The 19,911-nt window shown below is 33.9% G+C and overlaps 3 protein-coding genes across 3 annotated transcripts; 1 reads left to right on the top strand and 2 right to left on the bottom strand.

The window, feature by feature from the left end:
- LOC105176401 (IMPACT family member in pol 5'region) lies at nt 774-3,871 on the top strand. The gene is made up of 6 exons (XM_011099185.2): nt 774-1,202; nt 1,370-1,411; nt 1,793-1,908; nt 2,069-2,174; nt 2,276-2,329; nt 3,361-3,871. Exons 1-6 carry the CDS (start codon nt 909-911, stop codon nt 3,517-3,519), a joined length of 771 nt encoding a protein of 256 aa, XP_011097487.1. The 5' UTR covers nt 774-908; the 3' UTR covers nt 3,520-3,871.
- On the bottom strand, nt 9,444-11,106 carry LOC105176399 (transcription factor bHLH30-like). Its single transcript, XM_011099184.2, has 2 exons — nt 10,474-11,106; nt 9,444-10,064 (listed from the first exon to the last, which is right to left on the bottom strand). Exons 1-2 carry the CDS (start codon nt 10,756-10,758, stop codon nt 9,627-9,629), a joined length of 723 nt encoding a protein of 240 aa, XP_011097486.2. The 5' UTR covers nt 10,759-11,106; the 3' UTR covers nt 9,444-9,626.
- Nucleotides 17,737-19,206, bottom strand: LOC105176398. Its single transcript, XM_011099183.2, has one exon. The coding sequence runs from the start codon at nt 19,141-19,143 to the stop codon at nt 17,962-17,964; it is 1,182 nt and encodes a 393-aa protein (XP_011097485.1). The 5' UTR covers nt 19,144-19,206; the 3' UTR covers nt 17,737-17,961.

Raw genomic sequence — 19,911 nt, 5'->3', positions numbered from 1 at the left:
ATCATGACGAATGGTACAAATCGGAATGATGTGATGTTGGATATGAATTGTACCATCGGACGAATTATCGAGTCTTTGAATGCAAGATGCTTTCTGATTAGAATGTTTGCTAGCATGTTGCGCTTAAGGGTGCCCGTGCAAATTTCGGTCTAATGAGGGATTAAGCATCTTAGATTAGAATGTTTGCTAGCATTTTGCGGTTAAGGGTGCCCGTGCAAATTTTGGTCTAATGAGGGATTACACATAGCAAGGACAAACCTCAAGGGGTGAAGTGTAATTTCCCTTAAAAACGCATACACACACTAAATAAAATGAAAGGAAAAATTGCATATTACCTCCTGTTTTATAGAAAAATTGTTAAATATTTATTTGTGTTAATTAAATAGTAAAAAAAGGACTCCGTGTAATTATAAATTATGCAAAAAAAATCCTCTCCGTAAACAAAAAAAATGGAGAGTTGTCTACGGGTGCTGGAATAGGATAATTTTTTGATGCATTTTCAATATTTATCCTCTTGAAATAGACAAAATTGTCCATATCGTTATTGTTTTTTAGTTAATTCTTTATATTTTTTATATTTTATTGAAAAAAGTATGATATAATGGACAAATTATTAAAAGAATTGACGTTGTTAAAGACAATTGACAGAAGAAATACGTGTGCAAAATTTCAAATAATATAAAATTTTTTTTGCATATATTTTTAACATGGGATTTTAGTTGAATTTCTAAAACACAAAGGGTTATGTAATTTTCCCAAAATGAAAAATGAAGAAGAAAAGAAAAAGAAAAAGAAAAGTCCTTTACTGCATCATCATCATCTGAGAATTGAGCAATTCTCTCTTCTCCTTCCCCCGGAAACAAAACGTATAAATCCAATTAAACCAGAAAATTGAAAACCTACCCTCCATGCAGATGCAGTGGTTCCCCACTCCCAATTCTCTCCCTTTTCATCATTACCGCCTTATTTCTTCCTCCATTTTCACATTTTTTGCTCCCAATACTTTCAACAACAGAGTAGCAATGGTCACTACTTCTTCTTCTTCCTCCTCTACTCCCACTCCCAGCAACAATTCTACTGCTGGCGCTTTCACCACTCTCACCCAAAGAGTCACTTTCGAGAAGGAAATTAAGAAAAGCAAATTCATTGCTATTGCTGGCCCCCTCTCTGATGAACGCTCCGCTATGTCCTTCCTTTCTGAGGTGATTTACAACCAGCCCTTTTTGTGTTTTTAGTTTTATTTTCTGGGTTTTTCAGATTTCCTCCTCTAACGGACGAATGAGCTATATATATATATATATATTGGTGGAGTGGAACATGATTTTTACCTTTTTCCCGTTCTTTTTCTTGGTGGGCTGCTGTTATGTAGGTTCGTGATCCCCGTGCTACTCATAATTGTTGGGCATACAAGGTATATTTACCTCTGTGCTTGTATTGGTATATCTGTATAATGCTTTGATTTCTACGATAATCAGTGTGCCAGTGGTATTTTTGACTAATTAAATGTCTTGAATGGCTGAATTCCGTTTTAACAATCCAGGAGCTTTTAATTTTTAATTGAGCATTGGAACTATTTTCAGCTTCACTTGGAGTTTTGAATTCTTGCCAACTGTAACTGGGAATAATGGACAAATATGTTATGGTATGGGATTGAATTGGAGAAAATAAAAAAGTTGGATATAAAAACCAGAGACTAACTGAATCATTATACTATTGGTAGAAAGTTTAGCTGGCCTATGAGCTTATGTCAATCGGCATCAGTTCTTCCTTTGATTTCTGGTTCTTTATATAGGTTGGAGATCAATTTCGGAGTAATGATGACGGTGAACCATCTGGTACCGCTGGCAAGCCAATACAATCTGCAATTGACTCTTCAGGGATAGATAGAGTCATGGTGGTTGTTATCAGGTAGCAAATTATACTCGGATTTCCTAAGCTAATATTTTCCCCCATTCGAGTGTATATTTAAAAGATGTCTGAAACTACACTTGCATGTCTTGCTGCTAGTATTATGGTATCATCAATAATTTTTACTGTGGCTCATTTGATTATTTCTCTTTTCATATAGGTATTTTGGAGGAATCAAACTTGGCACTGGAGGATTGGTTAGAGCTTATGGAGGGGTAGCTGCAGAATGTTTGAGAAATGCTCCAACTTGTGTTGTAAAATCCAAAGTAATGAATTTCTTGAACTTTCACATATGAATTTCCTGTAATGTCTTTGAAGTTCGAGCATACAAATGGATGCATAACCAAGCTTTTTTTTTGCACTGTAGGTTCCAATGGGATTGGAGGTCCCGTATGATCTCTTGGGAGTTCTATATCATCAAGTAAATCAGATAAAACAAAGCTACTTTATCTTTTTCTGTTTTTTTGGGTGTGCCTATGTGTGTTTAAAACATAGATGAGATTCCTTGGCACTACAGTTAAAAGAAAAACTGGAAGCACTTAATTCACTTTACAGTGGGGGGTACTGCATTCAAATCTTAACAAGCAAATTCTGAAAAGAGAATCCTGTTCATGTATTTCTCAAATTAATGAAAGCAACCTTGTTTCTTCAACAAAACTGCAATTTCCTTGTGTCAAATGACTGATATTCCCTAACTTTGCACTCTTATGCCATGTGGTGGAAGGGGATGCGGATGTCATCTTTTTCTTTTGGGTCATAATTATCCTTTTTCTGATGTTACTTTGAGTTCATAATTTTCTGTTCCTTGTTTTCATGGGAGCATCCCTGGTGCACATTGTCTCTTTGTTTAAGTCTGCAGAAATAGAAAAACAAGGGCAGTGGTCTGGGGTTTTCTAGCATGATTGTTACATAAAAGAATGAGATCAAGAAAGTTTTGGATATTCTTGGGGCGGACTACTTCTGTCATGCCCATCTGCTTGCATTTTTATTAGGGATAGTTACACTCTCTCTCCTAAGGTTTAGTGTAAATTACACGTAAACCCTTGTGGTTTGGAAAATTACATGTAGTACTCCTGAGGTTAGATTCCGTCAAATAAGTCCATTCGTTAAAATTTACTGAATTTGTTATGAACAAAAAATATAGATCTGCATCTTTTTTTTTTTTTTATTAATATCAGCAAATTCAGTGAATATTGAGTAACGGAGGGACTTATTTGTTAGACGGAAGCAAAATATTAGGTACTAGATATAATTTTTTAAATCCCAAGGAGTCTACGTGTAACTACATTTTCAGGCGAGGGCAAGTGTAGTTATCCCTTTTTATTATATATGTGATCCAGAGTAATAAAAAAATGTACGAATAGAAACTTTTGCAAGTGTATTTTAGCCCTTTACTTACTGTTTCTCTTAGAAAAGTGTTCTTTTAAAGGTAACTGAACTGCTGAATTGCAGCTTCAATCTTTCCAAGTTGAGGACATCAGGCAGGATTATGATACTGGAAAAGATAATGTTACAATGGTCACCTTTAAAGTTGACTTCGACCGAGCACAAAGTTTGGAAGAAGCCCTAAAGGCGAACTGTAGCCGTGAGATTGTGTTTTACAAGCGCTGAATATTTTTGATGTTTGCCCTTTGGATTTTGGTTTCCCTCCTACAATACATGCGTATCTTTTAAAGGCATGCTTATGCTAGAAAATACATTTTCGGGATAAGCACTGAATTTTGGTGAGGCTAGTAATGAGGCCTTTACTTCTACTTTTTTGTTAATATACATGCCCAGTATTATGGGTTCTTTCTTGTAGTTAGTTGTTCAGTAACTGAGGCCGCTGGGTTAGGCAAATGGTTGCAAGGTATTCCAATATAGTTCCAGTCTACCTCATGATTTTTCTATGTATGACACTAATTTTAATGAAGATGAATTTGTTGCAGTTTCATCAGCAAACTGCTCTCTTCCTTTATGTTCACTGCAAATTCAACTATTTTAATTCTAGAATAAATTGTTTGCTTGAGATGAGGAAACCAAAAGAAAGATGGGAAGGGAAAAAGAATAATAAGACCGGCGATGAACAGGAAAGAACTCAAGCAGTAATTTTGAAGTCTATTTGGGAAAACACAAGCATTCCTGGTAAGTTATATTTGTATTTTGAAACATAATTACAGTCATTGAATTTCAGTTTCTTCATATAAGATATAATCTACTCTCCAATAACCAAAACCCATCTAGTTTATACCTCCTCCATCCACCTGCACTTAATTTCAGAAGTCTGCACATAATAAAATGGGATTGTGTTGAAACATCAAGAAACTAATAAATGGATTGCCCTCTTTGCCAGATGAATCTCAGGTATTATTTATTGTACTTCAATGCATAGGGTTGATGATCTGTCCATTAGGGCCTGCTAATTTCTACTATCTAGTTCTTTGCAAATCTTGGAATAACTTCAATTACTTTATACTTGATTTTTGGCAGATTGTACTAGTCAAGTTTCTTTTTATTTTTTTGGCTCATTAATTCATTTATCTGATCATTTTCCTTGTGTCAATCTGATGTTGATATCTCTAATTAAATGTTCAATTGGAGAACTTGAATATACATACATGTCCATAAAAGGAAGATGAACTTGGCTAGTGTATATGTAGAAAGCTTTTCTTGATGCCGGTGACAAGAAAAAAAATAAATAGGAAGTTGCATTAACATAACTTGAACATGGCATACACCACAATGCAGACTACATACAATCTGTCCAGACAAGAACCTCTCAACCCTGGAACAAATCAGACTAAAGCAAACAACTAGGAAAGCTAGTAGTAGTACAGGAACATGATACCAACACACAAAAAGAAAAAATCATGAACATCCAATCCCTGTAAATGAAAATGGTAGCATATCCTAGTTTGAGGGCGGAGGTGAGAGGAAAGGGAAAGAAGGTACTGTAGTTGGAATAGAGGGCATGGTGGGCAGTGGAGTGGCCGACAATGGAGGCAGCACCACCTTTGGAATGGCAGGCATGGTGGATGGCAATGGTGGCAGTGCGGGTTTTGGAAGGGATGGATTAGTTGGCAGTGGTGGCAGCGTGGCGGTAGGCAAGTTTGGCATGGCAGGCAGTGGTGGCAATGTGGCCTTAGGCAGTGGTGGAATTGTCGGGAAAGCTGGCTGTGCTGGTTGAGAAGTTTGCAGTAGGCTGCGGGCAGCCCAGCTTGGCTGGAGGCTTGAGAGTGAGATCACCATGATCAAAGCGAGAGTAAGGCGAATGCTAGAGGCTGCCATTGATAGAGATAGCTTCAAGGGCTGACTGCTGATCTGTTGAAAGCTGAAAACAGGTGTATTTACTTGATGTATTCTGGTGTTGGATTCTGAATGGAATTGTGCCAAATATTTATAAGGGTGAAATTGATCAAGAATCTTGTGAGTTTGATCGGATGTAGTTCTGTTAAGTATGAAAAACTATTGATTAGGTCACCTTCCTTTGATCAAGAAGACTTCATTAGAAAATTAAATCTTAGTAAAGTTCTGATCAAAACTAGTCAAATGAAGCTCAACTGTCTTTTGAGAACTCTCAGATAATTTAGTATTTAGGTGTAACAAGAAACTTCAGGTGGAGGTTTTTGTAGCAATTGCAAATTCCTATAGAATTCTTGTATTGCTTCTTGATTGATAGTGTTTAAAATAGTGTGTCTTTATTACACAAGTTTGTTAGGACAATGTTTTAAGACTTGGAACGTTTATTAATAAAAAAATTAATTGGGTCAAAGGTTACTGGTTCGAGAGTCTGGTGAAATGAAGAACGTAATAATTATGTCAGAACTAATAATTAATATATAAAATATCGGTCTAATTTCGGCCATTTCTTTTTATACTTTATCATTGTTTGAAAAATTATAAATGTCATTTTAATTTTAAGGCCCGTCTAACAAGGGGTTCATATTTTATTTAAATTTAATATTTTATTTTTCTACTGTTACTTATTATGTGATAAGTATTGTTTTTTAAAAATTGTACACTAATTGCAAGACAAGTATTCACCTTAACAACATTTCTCCTATCAAGAAAAATATTACAAACGTGCGCCCCTTCGACAACATAATTAATTTTACATAAACAAAATTGAAAATCAAGCATCCCGGAGACTTCATACCTCTCCTTATCAGTCGAGCTCAATTACATCGATCCGTTAGCGCAACGGCTTTTGTGCTAGCGCGCTCATCCTTTGCTTGTTCCCTTCGCCCGCTTAGAAGTGGATTCGAACCATTGACACAAGAATCTTCAGTTTCTTTATTCCATCAATACATCTTTAAGTTGTTGATACATGGTTAACTTGTATGAGCATTAGAACATTATAAAATGAAGTTATTAAGGTAATCATCCTACATTGTCTGGATGGAATTGGAATAACATAGACATTCTTCTTAGCAAGAAATTTTACATCAGAATAATGGTTAGAGGGATTCCAAAAGTATTATGGCAGTAGGGTTATCATAGGATTCCCCTACCCATTTTATGTGGTGTGGCATTACTATCACACATGACTAAAGTCATGATGATATTACTAAAAACATCTTTGTTAGAATATTTCCACTTCTCGTTCACTCAATTAATATAGTAGGGATTTTTTTTATTTAATATTTAGGCAAAAATTATAAAATTGGTCCCGGGACTATAAAAAATGACTGAAATTAGTTGGATAAATTGGGAATTAGGGTTTTGCCTACCTAATTGAACGTGACTAACACGTGGCGTCTAGAATGGTTCCATCCGTAAATTCAAGATAGTTTATATACTTGAATATGTAGTTTTTGTTGCTTATCCTATGATTTAGGGCTCTTTGTATAGGGTTTTTCAAGCCATGTACAAATTAGGGGTGACAAAATGAGTTAAGACCCATGAGTTCAACCCAACCCAACTAGTTTTGGGTTGGATTGGTTACATTTTAAAATGAGTTGATATGTGTTGGAGTTAAATAAAATTATATATTGCATGGGTTGAATATGAGTTGATAATGGTTTTAATATGGGTTTTAATGGATTCATCCCATAAATTGAAATAAAAAATAAAATAAAATAACTCACCATTTCCTCTTTCCTCATATAGACACACTCTCTCACATCTCTCACTCACACACAAATACGCTCACAATTCCTCTTATTTCATATACACACTCTCACATTTCACTCACACACACACAAAAAACACTCACAACTCCTTTTTCTTCATATACACACACTCTCCCCGTCTCACATATCTCTATCGCACACAACCCTCTTTCTCCACACACACGCACACCAAAAAAAAAAAGAACACTTACAACTCCTCTTTCTTCATATGCACACACTCTCCCGTCTCACATATCTCTATCGCACACAACCCTCTTTCTCTCTCACATACATGAAAATTGTCTCTCAACAAATATAGAAAACTTGGTTGCACGGTTTGGTGTTCATTCAAGATAAACATTCAAAATACAAATTATTTTGATAAAAATTAATATTTCGATCCAACCCATTTGCAATCCTTACCCATTTTTTGAACCCAATCCAGTTTGAACTCGACCTATCCCGCCCCTTTGCCATCCCTAGTACAAATAGTCTACATTTTGATGAAAGAATTCGAATGCTTTTTTCATTATATTGCCTCATTGAAAAGATTGTGTTCGACCTCTTAAACAACATTATTGTAAACCAAACAGGCCACAATTTACAAAAATTGAAAAATTCAAGCCTTTAATTGCATAATATCCGGCATCACGCCCAACAGAACGAACAGTCTTCTAGCCGAGGCCTCAGTATCTTTGGGTGATTCTCACACTTACAACAGCATACTACCAATGCCCTCCCACAAGCCTTCCCTACTCCACACTCCCTATCACACTCTAAATATAATTAATTTTTATTTTTTATATGAAGTTTCCATAATTGATATGTATTTGTATATATGGTACAAGCCAAGTTCATTTTATACCAAATCTATCTTTCCTCACGCTCACCTGAATTTAAATGAGTAAAATGCATACACCCTTTAATCTATGGGGTCTTTTGCACTTTGCTTTCCAACTTTTTTTTTTAAAATATTTTTCTGTCTAACCTTTTAATTTTGTTGTATTTTGCATTTTTCGAAAAATAATGATGAAATATTCCATCCGTTTGTGTACAAGCACCTAAGAGCAATTTTGGATTCATAAAATTATAAGGGCTAAGTGCAGACAACCACTAATGTATGGGATTATTTGCCCCCCCCCCCCCTATTTTTTTTATAAAATAAATTAAAAAATTAAAAAAAAAGAGAAAAGTTCTAAAAAATGGAGAAAAGGGGAAAAAATTAAAAAAATTAATACTTTATCTACAGATAAACTATTTCATGTACAAGCTAAATGTAATGTTGGCACGGACTGAAATACAAACATATGTTTGATGGTAACGTCATAGAAATACACATGATTTTTTTCCCTTTCTTTTAGTGTATTTGGTATTGTTGTGAAGTTGCACTCTTTCGTGATTTTTTCATCTGATTTGTTGATGTTCTTTTTATTTGGGTCAATGAGTTTTTCATATTTTTTCATTTGAATTTTTTTCCAATCTTTGTAATGTTCTGCTGATTTTGTGGTCGTGTTGAAGTTTTTTATTTATGAATTGAAGTTTAAAGTTTTTTTTATTTGATTTAGGAGTTTAACACACTTGATATTGCATAAAGTTCATGACTTTTTTGTTTGATCTTGTCTTGTAATGTTAAGTTGTTTATGTGCAAATTATATATTGAATTTTTCTCCATTTCTTGGATTCTTTTTTCATTTTTCCTATTTTTTATTTATTTTATTTTTATTAAAAGGTTGGGGCGGGGGACAAAGTGCAAATGATCTCATACGTAGGGGTTGCCTGCATTTAACCCTTATAATTTTATCGAACCAAAAAATTGCCCTTAGGTATGTGTACATACTGGACAGAATATTCTGTCATTATTCCCCTAAAAAATACAAAGGCAACAAAATAAAAAAAAATTGGATGGAAAAGTGAAAAAAAAAAGAAGTTGGGAGACAAAGTGCAAATAACCCATACATTTACGGGTGTTTGCATTTTCGTAATTTAAATTAAAGCCTAACCTTCGTTTCTGGCTCGAGTCTAATATTATATGAATTAAGCTTGATTTTTTAAAATTTTAAGTCTAACTAATTCTCATGATAATTTTTAAATAAAAAAGTCGTGAATTCAAATTTTACTGCAAAAAAACGAACGAATATCAAAACATATTATTGTTATTACAGACTAACAATGATTAAATTAAACATCTCAATCAATTATTATGGTTCGTTGATTAAAGTTAAACATTTAATAAAATTAAAGTATGTATTGACGTTGTGTTGATTAACACGTAATTTAAATTTTAAATTTTTATGACAGTAAATTGGTTATAAAAGTTCCGACCATGTGGGGACGCAATCTGCCGACAGTTTTGTATACCAGTGCTCATATTTTCCCATTTCTTGTACCAAAAGAATTTAATAAAAAAAAGTGAAAAATAACTAAATGAACTGAATATATCTTCCATAAGAGTAGAGGTCTGGTATGTTTATCTACAAGTCAGAGGAACCGGCCCGGATCCGCCAGACATTACCCGTTAACAGTTAATCAAACTACCTGAAGTGGAAAACATAAAACCATGATCCACACACCCCACCCATGTTCTTGTCTCGTCCCCACATCCTCTGACCCGTGAAAATTACAGCTCCTTCAAGAGCCCGAAACAGCAGAACAATGTTTCGGGCCCATCTGGACGGGCTTATCCACCACCATCTTCAGTGCTCTCCTCAGCTTCCCCAAACCCAAACCCACATCGCTTTCGCCCCCGACACCCAATCTAACCCACAGAACACTCCTTGTCCTCCCCCCAACTGTGGACATTTCTGCCCTCACCACCTTCGCCTCCACTGCTTTCAGGGCCCGTATCAACTCCACCACCATTTCGGGCCTGTCCTCGCAGCACACTGTCGCCTTAATCAGGCCCGAATTATCGCACTGCCACACTTTCACCTCGTCTGTTTCACTAGGGAACATGACTTTCCACGTCAAATCGCAGCCACCTGTTTCCTCCGTCGCCGCCACCGCCGCTGCTTTCTTCAGCTCTCTCACCCTCCGCACCGCCTCTCCTAGTAGAGAAGCCTTGTCCGTCTGCACTCACACCTCAACAAAAACAAGCATCAATGCAGACAACGTTGAGCTAAACTCATTTAAAACATCTTATAAATTCGTCCGCTTTAATTCTAACACGTTCTTACACCTTATTCAGATATTGGACTTTATTAATATTCGATAAAATAAGATTATAAAATTTAATGACAACATCTAAACTAATTTGTCCAAATTTTAAAAGTTACAAATAATTTATTTATTTATTTTTTTTAAAAGATTTTATAAGCTTGATTTTTTAAAAATTTACAGATACGTTTTCAGACATATTATAAGATGTTTTAGACAACGTATAAATTCACTAAAATAGTACCCTAATAATTATGTATGAATTTGGACAGCTTTATTGAATATATATCTATATATATATATATGTGTGTGTCTGCATTACCTTGATTACGTTTGGGAGAACGGATTTGAGGGTGGCGATGTGGGCATTGATTCGCTTTCTTCTGCGGCGTTCGGCTTCCTTGTGACTGTTGCTTGCCGCAGCTGCTTTTGCCTCATCAGCGATGGATCTTGTGCTATGCAGCTTTCCATTTTCAACATTTTCTGTAGCTGATGAACTCATATTCACCACCACTACTTCTTCACCATGATTAATAATGTTGTAAGAATCTGAACACGACCCTCGTCGTCCCACTTCACACAAACTATTTGGAATAGAAAACATCATCTGTTTAAGACAGAATTATGAAAGATCTTACACTAAATAAAACATCCGAGTGATGAACACACACACTATCAAGAAAACCCCATAAAGAAAGAGAGAGTGTGTGTGTGTGTGTGAGTGTGTGTGTGTATATATATAGATGATGATGATGATAACATTAAGGAATCATTTATTTATAGAAACATGTATGTGTCTGAATGGAAATTAATTTATAAGGCTGCAGTTTGAGATGGAGTTTTGGTGTGAGGGATATTTGTGTGTGATCAGCAAAATCAGTTCAGAGACAAGGAATCATTTTCACTTGTTTTCAAGAAAATTGCAAATCTTGATATATGTCTTAAAGTTGAGAAATTGTTGAGCAGGTGAGCAGATGAGATCTTGGGCTGCATCTCCTTTTATAGAAAGTGTATATTTGTGGGACTTTGATGCCATTTTAATTTCTTCTTTTTTAATAACTTGTATTAATTATATATTGTTAATTTCCTTCGGACAAGATGGAAAAGTAGTCTTGATTTTAACCATCTCATAATCATGCACTTTTAAGCTGTCTTTTCTTATATAGGGTTTATTTGGATATATTAAGATTAAGCATTATATTTTTATGTTTTAGTCGAAAATTATGTTATTAATTTCCTTTATTACACAGAACAAGAGGCAGATGCATTTTCGAAACGCTTGGATCAATGGAAGTTGAAAGTATAGTGTTTTAAATGGTTGGTTATATAACCGCCATAACTTTCTATTCGGGAGGAGTTATCGGACAATCTATCTATTGTTTCGATCATCTTCTCGTGGAAAACCTGACTAACATAGAGAAATTCCATTATTTGGATCACTGTCGGGCTCTTCTTTAAATTTTCTATTTTTCAATTGATTAGCCAATTTTTATATTTTTTTTTTCTAATCATTGTTTAGACCTCATATTTTATCAGATTATTGGTAGAATATGAAGCTATTTTTGGGCCGAAATTCATTGTTTTTTGAAATAGTCCGAATATTACTTGAGGAAAACTTTTTTGAGGAAAATTATAATTCCATATTTTCAAAGGAAGTCTAAATATAATTAACTCTATATATATATATATACACACACTTAATGCATTGACATTGTATGTCATTACACACAAATATATATATATATATATTATATTTAGTATACCTAATTAATTATATAAAGTTTCTATGACTTTCAACCACATATATAATTTCATTTTAAGTTGTTGGTGTAATAAAATGAAGTTGTAAGAATATTACCTGAAAAGAAAAAATTATTGCATACAAATTTATGGCATTTCACATCAACCATCACTTTTGGTCTATGTACTAAAATTAAGGAATATCACATCAACCCCACCATGCTACATTGCTTGCTTTTGTCATGAGGACCCAAACATTAAAGGTTTTTAACTTTGAAATTTTGTTTCACTCCTCATGCTACATGCACACACACATACATATGTGTCTGTGTGTGTGAAGTATCAAACAATATTAATGATCTTAAATTAAATTTACCGTGTCGACTTTTTTACGAACAAGTCCTAATAATTTCAACAACAACTTGTTAATACCAAAGAAAATCTTCGACAAAAATGTCTGAGGGCTTAAAGCCAAATATCGATGAAGGACATTGAATTTAAACAATAATTTTAAGGTTTTAGTATTTATCTAGCAATGAGAGATGAAAATGAAAATAAATTGTGTTTTTTTAATTATTTTGTGGGACAAATGTATATTTTTACAGTTTGAGGGGGGCAAAGTGTAAATTCATATGGGGGGGGAGGAAATATATTTTTGGTCCCTCAAAATTATCACTAAACTGGATTTGGTTCCCTAATATTACACAAATTATACATTTGAACCTTCAACTTTTCAGTTCTGAATACCTTCAACACCATCCGTTAATTACCCGTCAGAAACTAATGCAACGTGTTGTAGCATTTGCAGGAAAGGGGTTGGATTTTGGCTAGTGTTCTAAATTGTGCCCTAAAATTCTTTTTTCCTCTTTCTCAAACCCTAATTCACAAATCGAACCAAATTAGATTAGTTCTATTAAATTTGTTAGTGTCACGTTACCCAAAATTTCCAAAAATAAACTATTCTAGGTTCGACCCGATACATTAATACTCAGTTCGTCGTATAATTCAATTATCAGCAATGAATCAGACATGTATAAACAAACTAAAGCAAAAGCAAGAAGGGGGGAGGGGGGGGGGAATGGTTGGGTAGAATTTACAATGCACAAACACTTTAAAATATTACTCGGTGCAGTATTAGATACAGACACGTCTTGAATACGGCATTCGTGTGTCCGAAAATATTAAAAAAAAAAAAAAAAGAACACAAAATGTCGGGCAAGCCAACACGTTCAATATATTTTCTATAATTTCAAAAAAAATTAAGTTGTCTTTAAAAAAAAAAAAGTTTTGGGACTTAATAATAAAGAAAAAGAATCAACTCATCTTAGGTTAAAAATTTGGGATGATTTAACTAATTTTAATTATTAAAAACTTTTTATTACGTAATTTTTAAAATAAATTGATTATGTATATTTTTTAAATTATATTAATTAAAAATTTAAATATAAAGATGCTTATTTTATATTTTATTTTAATATTTTCTATATTACATAATTTAATTTTATGAAAAATAAAAAATATATATAATAAACTATATATATTATTCATAATTGTGTGATTATCGTGTTGGTATCCATGTCCATACATGCTAGTATTCTTGTAGGGGAGAGAGAGAGAGAGAAGGAATCGTTGGGTAGAATAATTGTTGTAGGAAAAGAAAGGAGAGAGGTAGGGTTTGGCAGTGAGGAATTTTTGGTGGAGAAGTTCAAAAGAGCAATGATTTTCCGGCGCAGTTTGGATATGACAACAGAATTTTTCGTGTTTTGGGTCCCAACAATTAAAAACATATATATACGCTTTGTTTGTTTTCATTTTCAATATATTTTCGAAACAAGTCAAGATATATTCAATGTTTATCATCATTCAAAAACACATTCTTTAGGTGTTTTAAACTGTTTTAGTATAAATACATACATATATATAAATATATATAAAAAAAACATGATTTGACAATGAATAGTAATTTTTGTCTCCCAAAACATAACATTAAACATACAATACTTATCTTAAATTATCTCCAAAAATAAATCCAAACATACATACTATCTCTAACACACACTTATTTATCTTTGTTTTGCTCTCTCTATCTCCACAAAACACTCAAAAAAACGAATCCAAACATTATGATAAAATTCAGGAGAAAAAAAAAAAAGAAACGGGCAAGGAACTGTTTGTCCAATGCTTAGGTTGCAAGAACTGTGCAACTTTGTTTCACTCACTGTGTCTCCTCTCATTTGGTTCAACACTATAGGGACCATTCATTCATACTTCAAACACAATGCTATTTACACCCACCCTAAAAATATTATATAAAAAAGAAAAAGGGTTACATTTTGCTACTCCCTTTTAACCTTTTACTCTTTTCATTCTATTTTAGATAAAAAGGTTCCAAAAGAAATTTGTCACAAAAATACTTTAAATTCTTATTTAGGATGTTTTTACGTTCAAAAAGTTCATCCCATCGAATCGTATATCTATTTTAAAGTAAAGTACCCAATTCTTATTATGCATCCAAAACAAGAGGCGGATGCATTTAAAAATATTTGGATCACGGAAGTCAAAAGTATAATATGTTTAACAATGGTATTTTACGACGAATGATGACCCTTCATGATAAGATCATAGACTGTAACTTCTCCCGAATTAAAAGATAAGGCTATTGAAGTTTCATGTTAGAGTTGTGCAGAAACATAGCAGAGGCAGAGGCAGAGAAGATGAAAATAATCAGAGCCGTTAAAGTTCTGGGACATTCGAGGGTTACCACAACGACACATAGCCCTAGACACTCTTTGACACATTGCACATGATAAATATTTAAAGAGGTCATTTTTCAGGTGGACATTTAAGACTGTGAGTTTTAGCTTTTTGACTCTATCTCAAGTGACATTTTTATCAAAAAATTTTAATTGAAAGTTATTGCAACAAGTCTGACGAGGTGTTTCAGGTCAACTTTTACTATTTGAATTGAAAATTTTTAATGGATCCCGTCTCCAACGTGAATTACCAATAGACTCCAATTTCAATCCAGAGCAAACGCAATTGGAGTACCCGAACCTCAAACCCGGATCAGAAGTGAAAGAAAAGAAAAAATGCTGTTGAATTTGTGAAAGGGAGATGATGAAATGTGGGCAAAGTCTAAAGCAGTTGCTCTTACACTTCCTTTTTACACGACAATTTTGTCCGTCCACTCAACTGTTTGCTGCGCCTGTGCCTTTGCCTGTCGTGTCGACCCATCCCTTTCATAATGTAATGAACCGTGGCCATTTCCTTGCCGACTACTATTGCTCCTCAATTACATTCTCATTTCTTTTATCATTCAAAAAACAAAAACAAAATACAAAATTCACTTTTTTTCAAAAAAAAATTAAATTACACTCACTTCCTTTAAACATTCCTCGTTTGCACTTAATCCGCTCTAGTTATGATTTAGACGAAAAATACTAATTTTAGCAAAATAAATTAAATAGATTTTTAATTTTACCCTTATTTAACATCTCGTGTAATAACTTTATACTTCATATATATATATATATATATATATATTTATTTATCCCCTTATAAGTACAAAAATACATATGCCAAATCAGAGACAAAATAGAAAATCTGAATAGTTTTTTTGTTGAAGGCGACATTTTGGTCCGAACATTAATGATGAGAGATTAGGTGTAAGCTAACAATTTTTTAGAGAGGATGTAAGTGTAATTTTAAAATTTTTTTGAGGAAAAAAATTTTTGCATTTTTAGTGTAGGTCTAAGTATAATTAACCATAAAAAAAACAGGGAAAATTCAAAATTCATTTTTGAAAGAGATAAAACTCTCACGCCCCGAAATAAAAGGTATCATTCCACGTAAAATTATTGAATTTTAGATGAGAAATGAAAAAAATATATACTTGTTTAAATTGGCATAAAATTAGATCTTAGACAAGACTAGAATATTTTGTGTTGCTTCCGTCACTAATATATACCCGTGATGTGATTAATTATTTATTTGGAATTGACACTGATAATTTACTATGTAAATATTCTACCTAATTAAATTAAATGTCCTATATTGAATTTTAGATGAGAAATGAAAAAAATATATACTTGTTTAAATTGGCATAAAATTAGATCTTAGACAAGACTAGAATATTTTGTGTTGCTTCCGTCACTAATATATACCCGTGATGTGATTAATTATTTATTTGGAATTGACACTGATAATTTACTATGTATATATTCTACCTAATTAAATTAATTAAAATGTCCTATAATAAATAATAATAAATTGTGGTTGTACTTGAAATGTTTGGGGGTCGACAAAAGGCACACAGATAATTGTCTGTTCCAAAATGTGTCTGGTCTCAGTTTTTTGACCAAGAAATGCTCTTTGATATAAACATGAGATACTGAACATTCAGAGACTGGAAATGTGTCTTAAGTGGGATATTTCTTTGCCTTCTTGTCCTATCTACTTTGTGTGATAATGCAATGGATGTAGGTTTTGATCATCATTTCAAACTAATTGACCAATCATTGTCAAGATTAAAAGATAACAAAACCCCCTATTCATCTTCATTTCAGCATAATGATCTGTAAAATCCATCTGTCAAACGAAAAAGGGGAAAGGGAAATCTTTTTACAGTTAAAAAAAAATCAAACGTCTCGATTATTTCTCAGAAAGAAGACCTAAATTCTTTGCATGAAAAAGACTATCCATTTCTTGCGAAAAAATTTGGGAGTACGTCAAGAGCTGCTCGCCAGTTTGTGAAAAAACAAAATGAGGGAATTATAAAGAATTAATTGGTAACTCCACAAATTTTGCACTAATGTCAAAGAGTAACATAATCAGAGCAGGAAAAATGACCATAGCGAACGATTAATAAGCAAGTTATCCATGAATCAGTTTTCCTATACTAGAGAAGACAGCTGCACTCTATGACCGAAAGAATGAGGCTTTTTCAAAATTTATCAAATAAAAAGTGTGCGTTGACTAACGATTATAAGAAGCAGCAACTTCAATTATAAAATAGTTTAAAGCTGAAGCGTGAAAGTCTTTTAAGGATTGAGAAGAGATGGAATACAGAAGAGCAGCCATACCTTCTTTTGTTTCACTCGGGGTATAGCGAATCTCTGCTTGGTTCAGAGTTTTCCTGCCAGCAAAGGGGGTGAAGAATTCCCAAGTTTGGTTGTTTAAATAAGATAAGCAGCAGATGGTAAGCTGACAATGGAGTTTGCAGCTGAAGCAAACAAAAGGCATGAATAATTTCTCCTAATATCAAGACCAGAAACTAAATCCTATAAGTTAGAACATCAAAATATGTAAATTTAGCAAGGCGGAAATGAAGTAACAATAAATTAGCAATCGAGATTGTTAACACAATACCACCAAACTTAATAAACGGAAGCCCTAGATCGGGATAGATGACGAAGATGCAGAACAAAACAGCACCATCATCTTCAAGAAGGAACTAGATAACTATGTTCTCTTCTGATTTCTGGATTCCCAGTTTGTGAACAAACAAACTAAAAATGCCAAAACATATAATCTCAGCTATAGGATATCAACCTTGAGAATAGCAACTCTTGACTTGATAAATGAATAGTTCGTGCTAATACAAAACACATTCGACTAATTCATCCCGCAATAGAAACTAACATGCAGAGAAACACGGTGATTATGTCTTTAATAGCTAGAATAAGGCACAAGATTAGAGCAGTAATATGAGTTCAGAAATCCCGATAAACATAAAAATTTCTCAAAACATGAAAGCAAAGAAAGAGCAATAGCCTTAATGACTTTCACCAATTCAGAAACTCTTTATCTGCAAGTATAATTAAAAATAAAATCAGTCAGAGCTAGAACCAAAATTCTTCTATCATTGCCATCCCAAAATGCTAGATATTTACAAGACCAGATGAACTCAAAGTTACCCCAGTAAAAGAGAATCGAAAAATTACCTACTTTCCCTATACCAATGAACAATAATCAAGCATTCAATGCACCATCCATCTACAGTCATCCAATGAAAAAATATGAACCAAAGATGAAAACTTTACAATGTTCTAAAAACTAAAACTCAACAAGTTCACAAGACTTCATTCACCGAATCAAAATTAAACAGTAAACCAACCAATACATCATCATCCCCCTCAAAGCACTCCACTCCACTCTCAACATCATTACTCATTTCGCCACCAAATCCAGGCTCCAAAGGATTGTCATCCGAATTTGAACGCGTTGGTCGGCCAATACTGCATGTCGAATAAGCCTTGTTGCTATTGATCCTGATCCCTTTCCCCATCATCTTCTTCGAATCCAACCGCACGCATTTTTCCCTCCTCATCATCACGTCCTTCGCACTACTGGCATTGCTCGTTTCAGTATTACAAATTTTGCTTTCAATTTTCTTCGTTTTACCCTTACTGTGACCCTGATATCCCATTTCTTCAACTGTTTTAGCATCTTCAGTGGTCGCCATTTCATCATCAGAAATATCAATCACAAGTACTTCACTATTGCAATCAAAATTGTGATCACACCCTTTACTTGCGGACTGTAGTGGGGCCGCAAATGGGACCCACAAATTATCTCCAATTTCCTGTCGCTTGCGATCAGAAATCACAAATGGCATAAACCCTGCACACCGGTAATGCCCTTTCTCCACCACCTCCGGCGGCGGCGGGACTCCAATCGCCACCGCGTGCAACACTCTTCTGCATCCCTCATTCACACACCTCAAACAGCAGTCCTCAAAAACCTTGTCATACTCGTATACATAATAGCAATAAGGGCACATCGTCCAAAAAGTACCACCATCACTACCAGGCGCACAACTCCCCACATACCTCCGCAACTCATCATCAAACCTCGCCTTATCAATAGGGTTCGACAACACATTCCGCGCTTTCATCACTACACCAAACGCCTCGGACGCATGCGGGTACGGGTTCGCATTCGGGTTCAAAATAGCAGTCAGGCTTCTGAAGCTGGACTCAATTCGCACAGCATCGCATTCGAAACGTGCAACATTAAGGACGCCATAATGATCATGTTCGGTCGAGGAGATGCCCGGGGCGGAGAGGACGGAGGCTATGGAGAGGATTCGGATAGGACCAGGATGGGTAGGGTCAGAATCCCTGGCCAGGAGTGCGTACTTGCGGCAGTCGGAGAAGCTACGGTTGCGAAGGAAGTACTCGGCGGCGGTAAGGAACCGTCGGGTATCAGGTCGGGTATGGTCTTGACCCGGTTGCCGGATCTGAGTAACCATTTTTCTGGGGAAAACACTAACAGCAGTCAATAGGGTTTTGGATACTAAATATTTGACTTTTTATTGGGCTGTAATTCATAATTTATATTAGTTATTAACATTTTAAATTTTTAAAATAATTATCTTTACGAAATATGAATTAATTAAAATATTTTTAATTATATTTATTTCTTCATAAATATTTTTTTATTTATATATACTTAAGTTTATTTTATTAGTTCTGATCAATTACTTATTTTATTTTAATTATCTTCAATTTAATTTAATTAAATAATATTAATTTAATTGAGATATGGTATCAGATATGCTTCGATATGTTAGTTACTAATTAATGCATTTACATACTGGATAAGAGATTTCATCAGGTAAAAAGATATCTAAAAAGAAACAAAAAATACGTTACTATTTTATTGTATATTATATGTAGAAGTACAAGTTATTATATATATATACTAGTTATCATGACACGTTGTTCCTGTATGTATATAATAAATGATATTTTTACGTTTTACAATATATCATACATAAGAATAAAAGATATAATTCGATATATCACATTTTTTTTTAAAAAAATAACTTAGGGATATTGTCGGCATAAAAAATTTCGTAGCGTAATATCACAAATCGTCGTTTGTGAGTGAAGAAAGATCTTATTATATAATATATATGAATTAGTACGGATAGATAGTATAAATATATAAAGATAAGAATTTAAGTTGAGGTGGTTGAAAAATAAAATAAAGAATATTTTTGTAATTTTATAAAATT

Source organism: Sesamum indicum, linkage group LG13 (assembly GCF_000512975.1).
Source record: "Sesamum indicum cultivar Zhongzhi No. 13 linkage group LG13, S_indicum_v1.0, whole genome shotgun sequence".
Classification (NCBI taxonomy): Eukaryota; Viridiplantae; Streptophyta; class Magnoliopsida; order Lamiales; family Pedaliaceae; genus Sesamum; species Sesamum indicum.
This window is presented reverse-complemented; position numbering and strand designations above follow the sequence as displayed.

Bases quoted from the DNA above. Each gene is read 5' to 3' on its own strand.
- LOC105176401 (XM_011099185.2), top strand. From the start codon at position 909: ATGCAGATGCAGTGGTTCCCCACTCCCAATTCTCTCCCTTTTCATCAT. The intron at 1,909-2,068 runs GTAGCAAATTAT...CTTTTCATATAG, and splicing joins GTCATGGTGGTTGTTATCAG to GTATTTTGGAGGAATCAAAC. The intron at 2,330-3,360 runs GTAAATCAGATA...GCTGAATTGCAG, and splicing joins TGGGAGTTCTATATCATCAA to CTTCAATCTTTCCAAGTTGA.
- LOC105176399 (XM_011099184.2), bottom strand. From the start codon at position 10,758: ATGATGTTTTCTATTCCAAATAGTTTGTGTGAAGTGGGACGACGAGGG. The intron at 10,065-10,473 runs GTAATGCAGACA...GTGTGAGTGCAG, and splicing joins TTCTCCCAAACGTAATCAAG to ACGGACAAGGCTTCTCTACT.
- LOC105176398 (XM_011099183.2), bottom strand. From the start codon at position 19,143: ATGGTTACTCAGATCCGGCAACCGGGTCAAGACCATACCCGACCTGAT.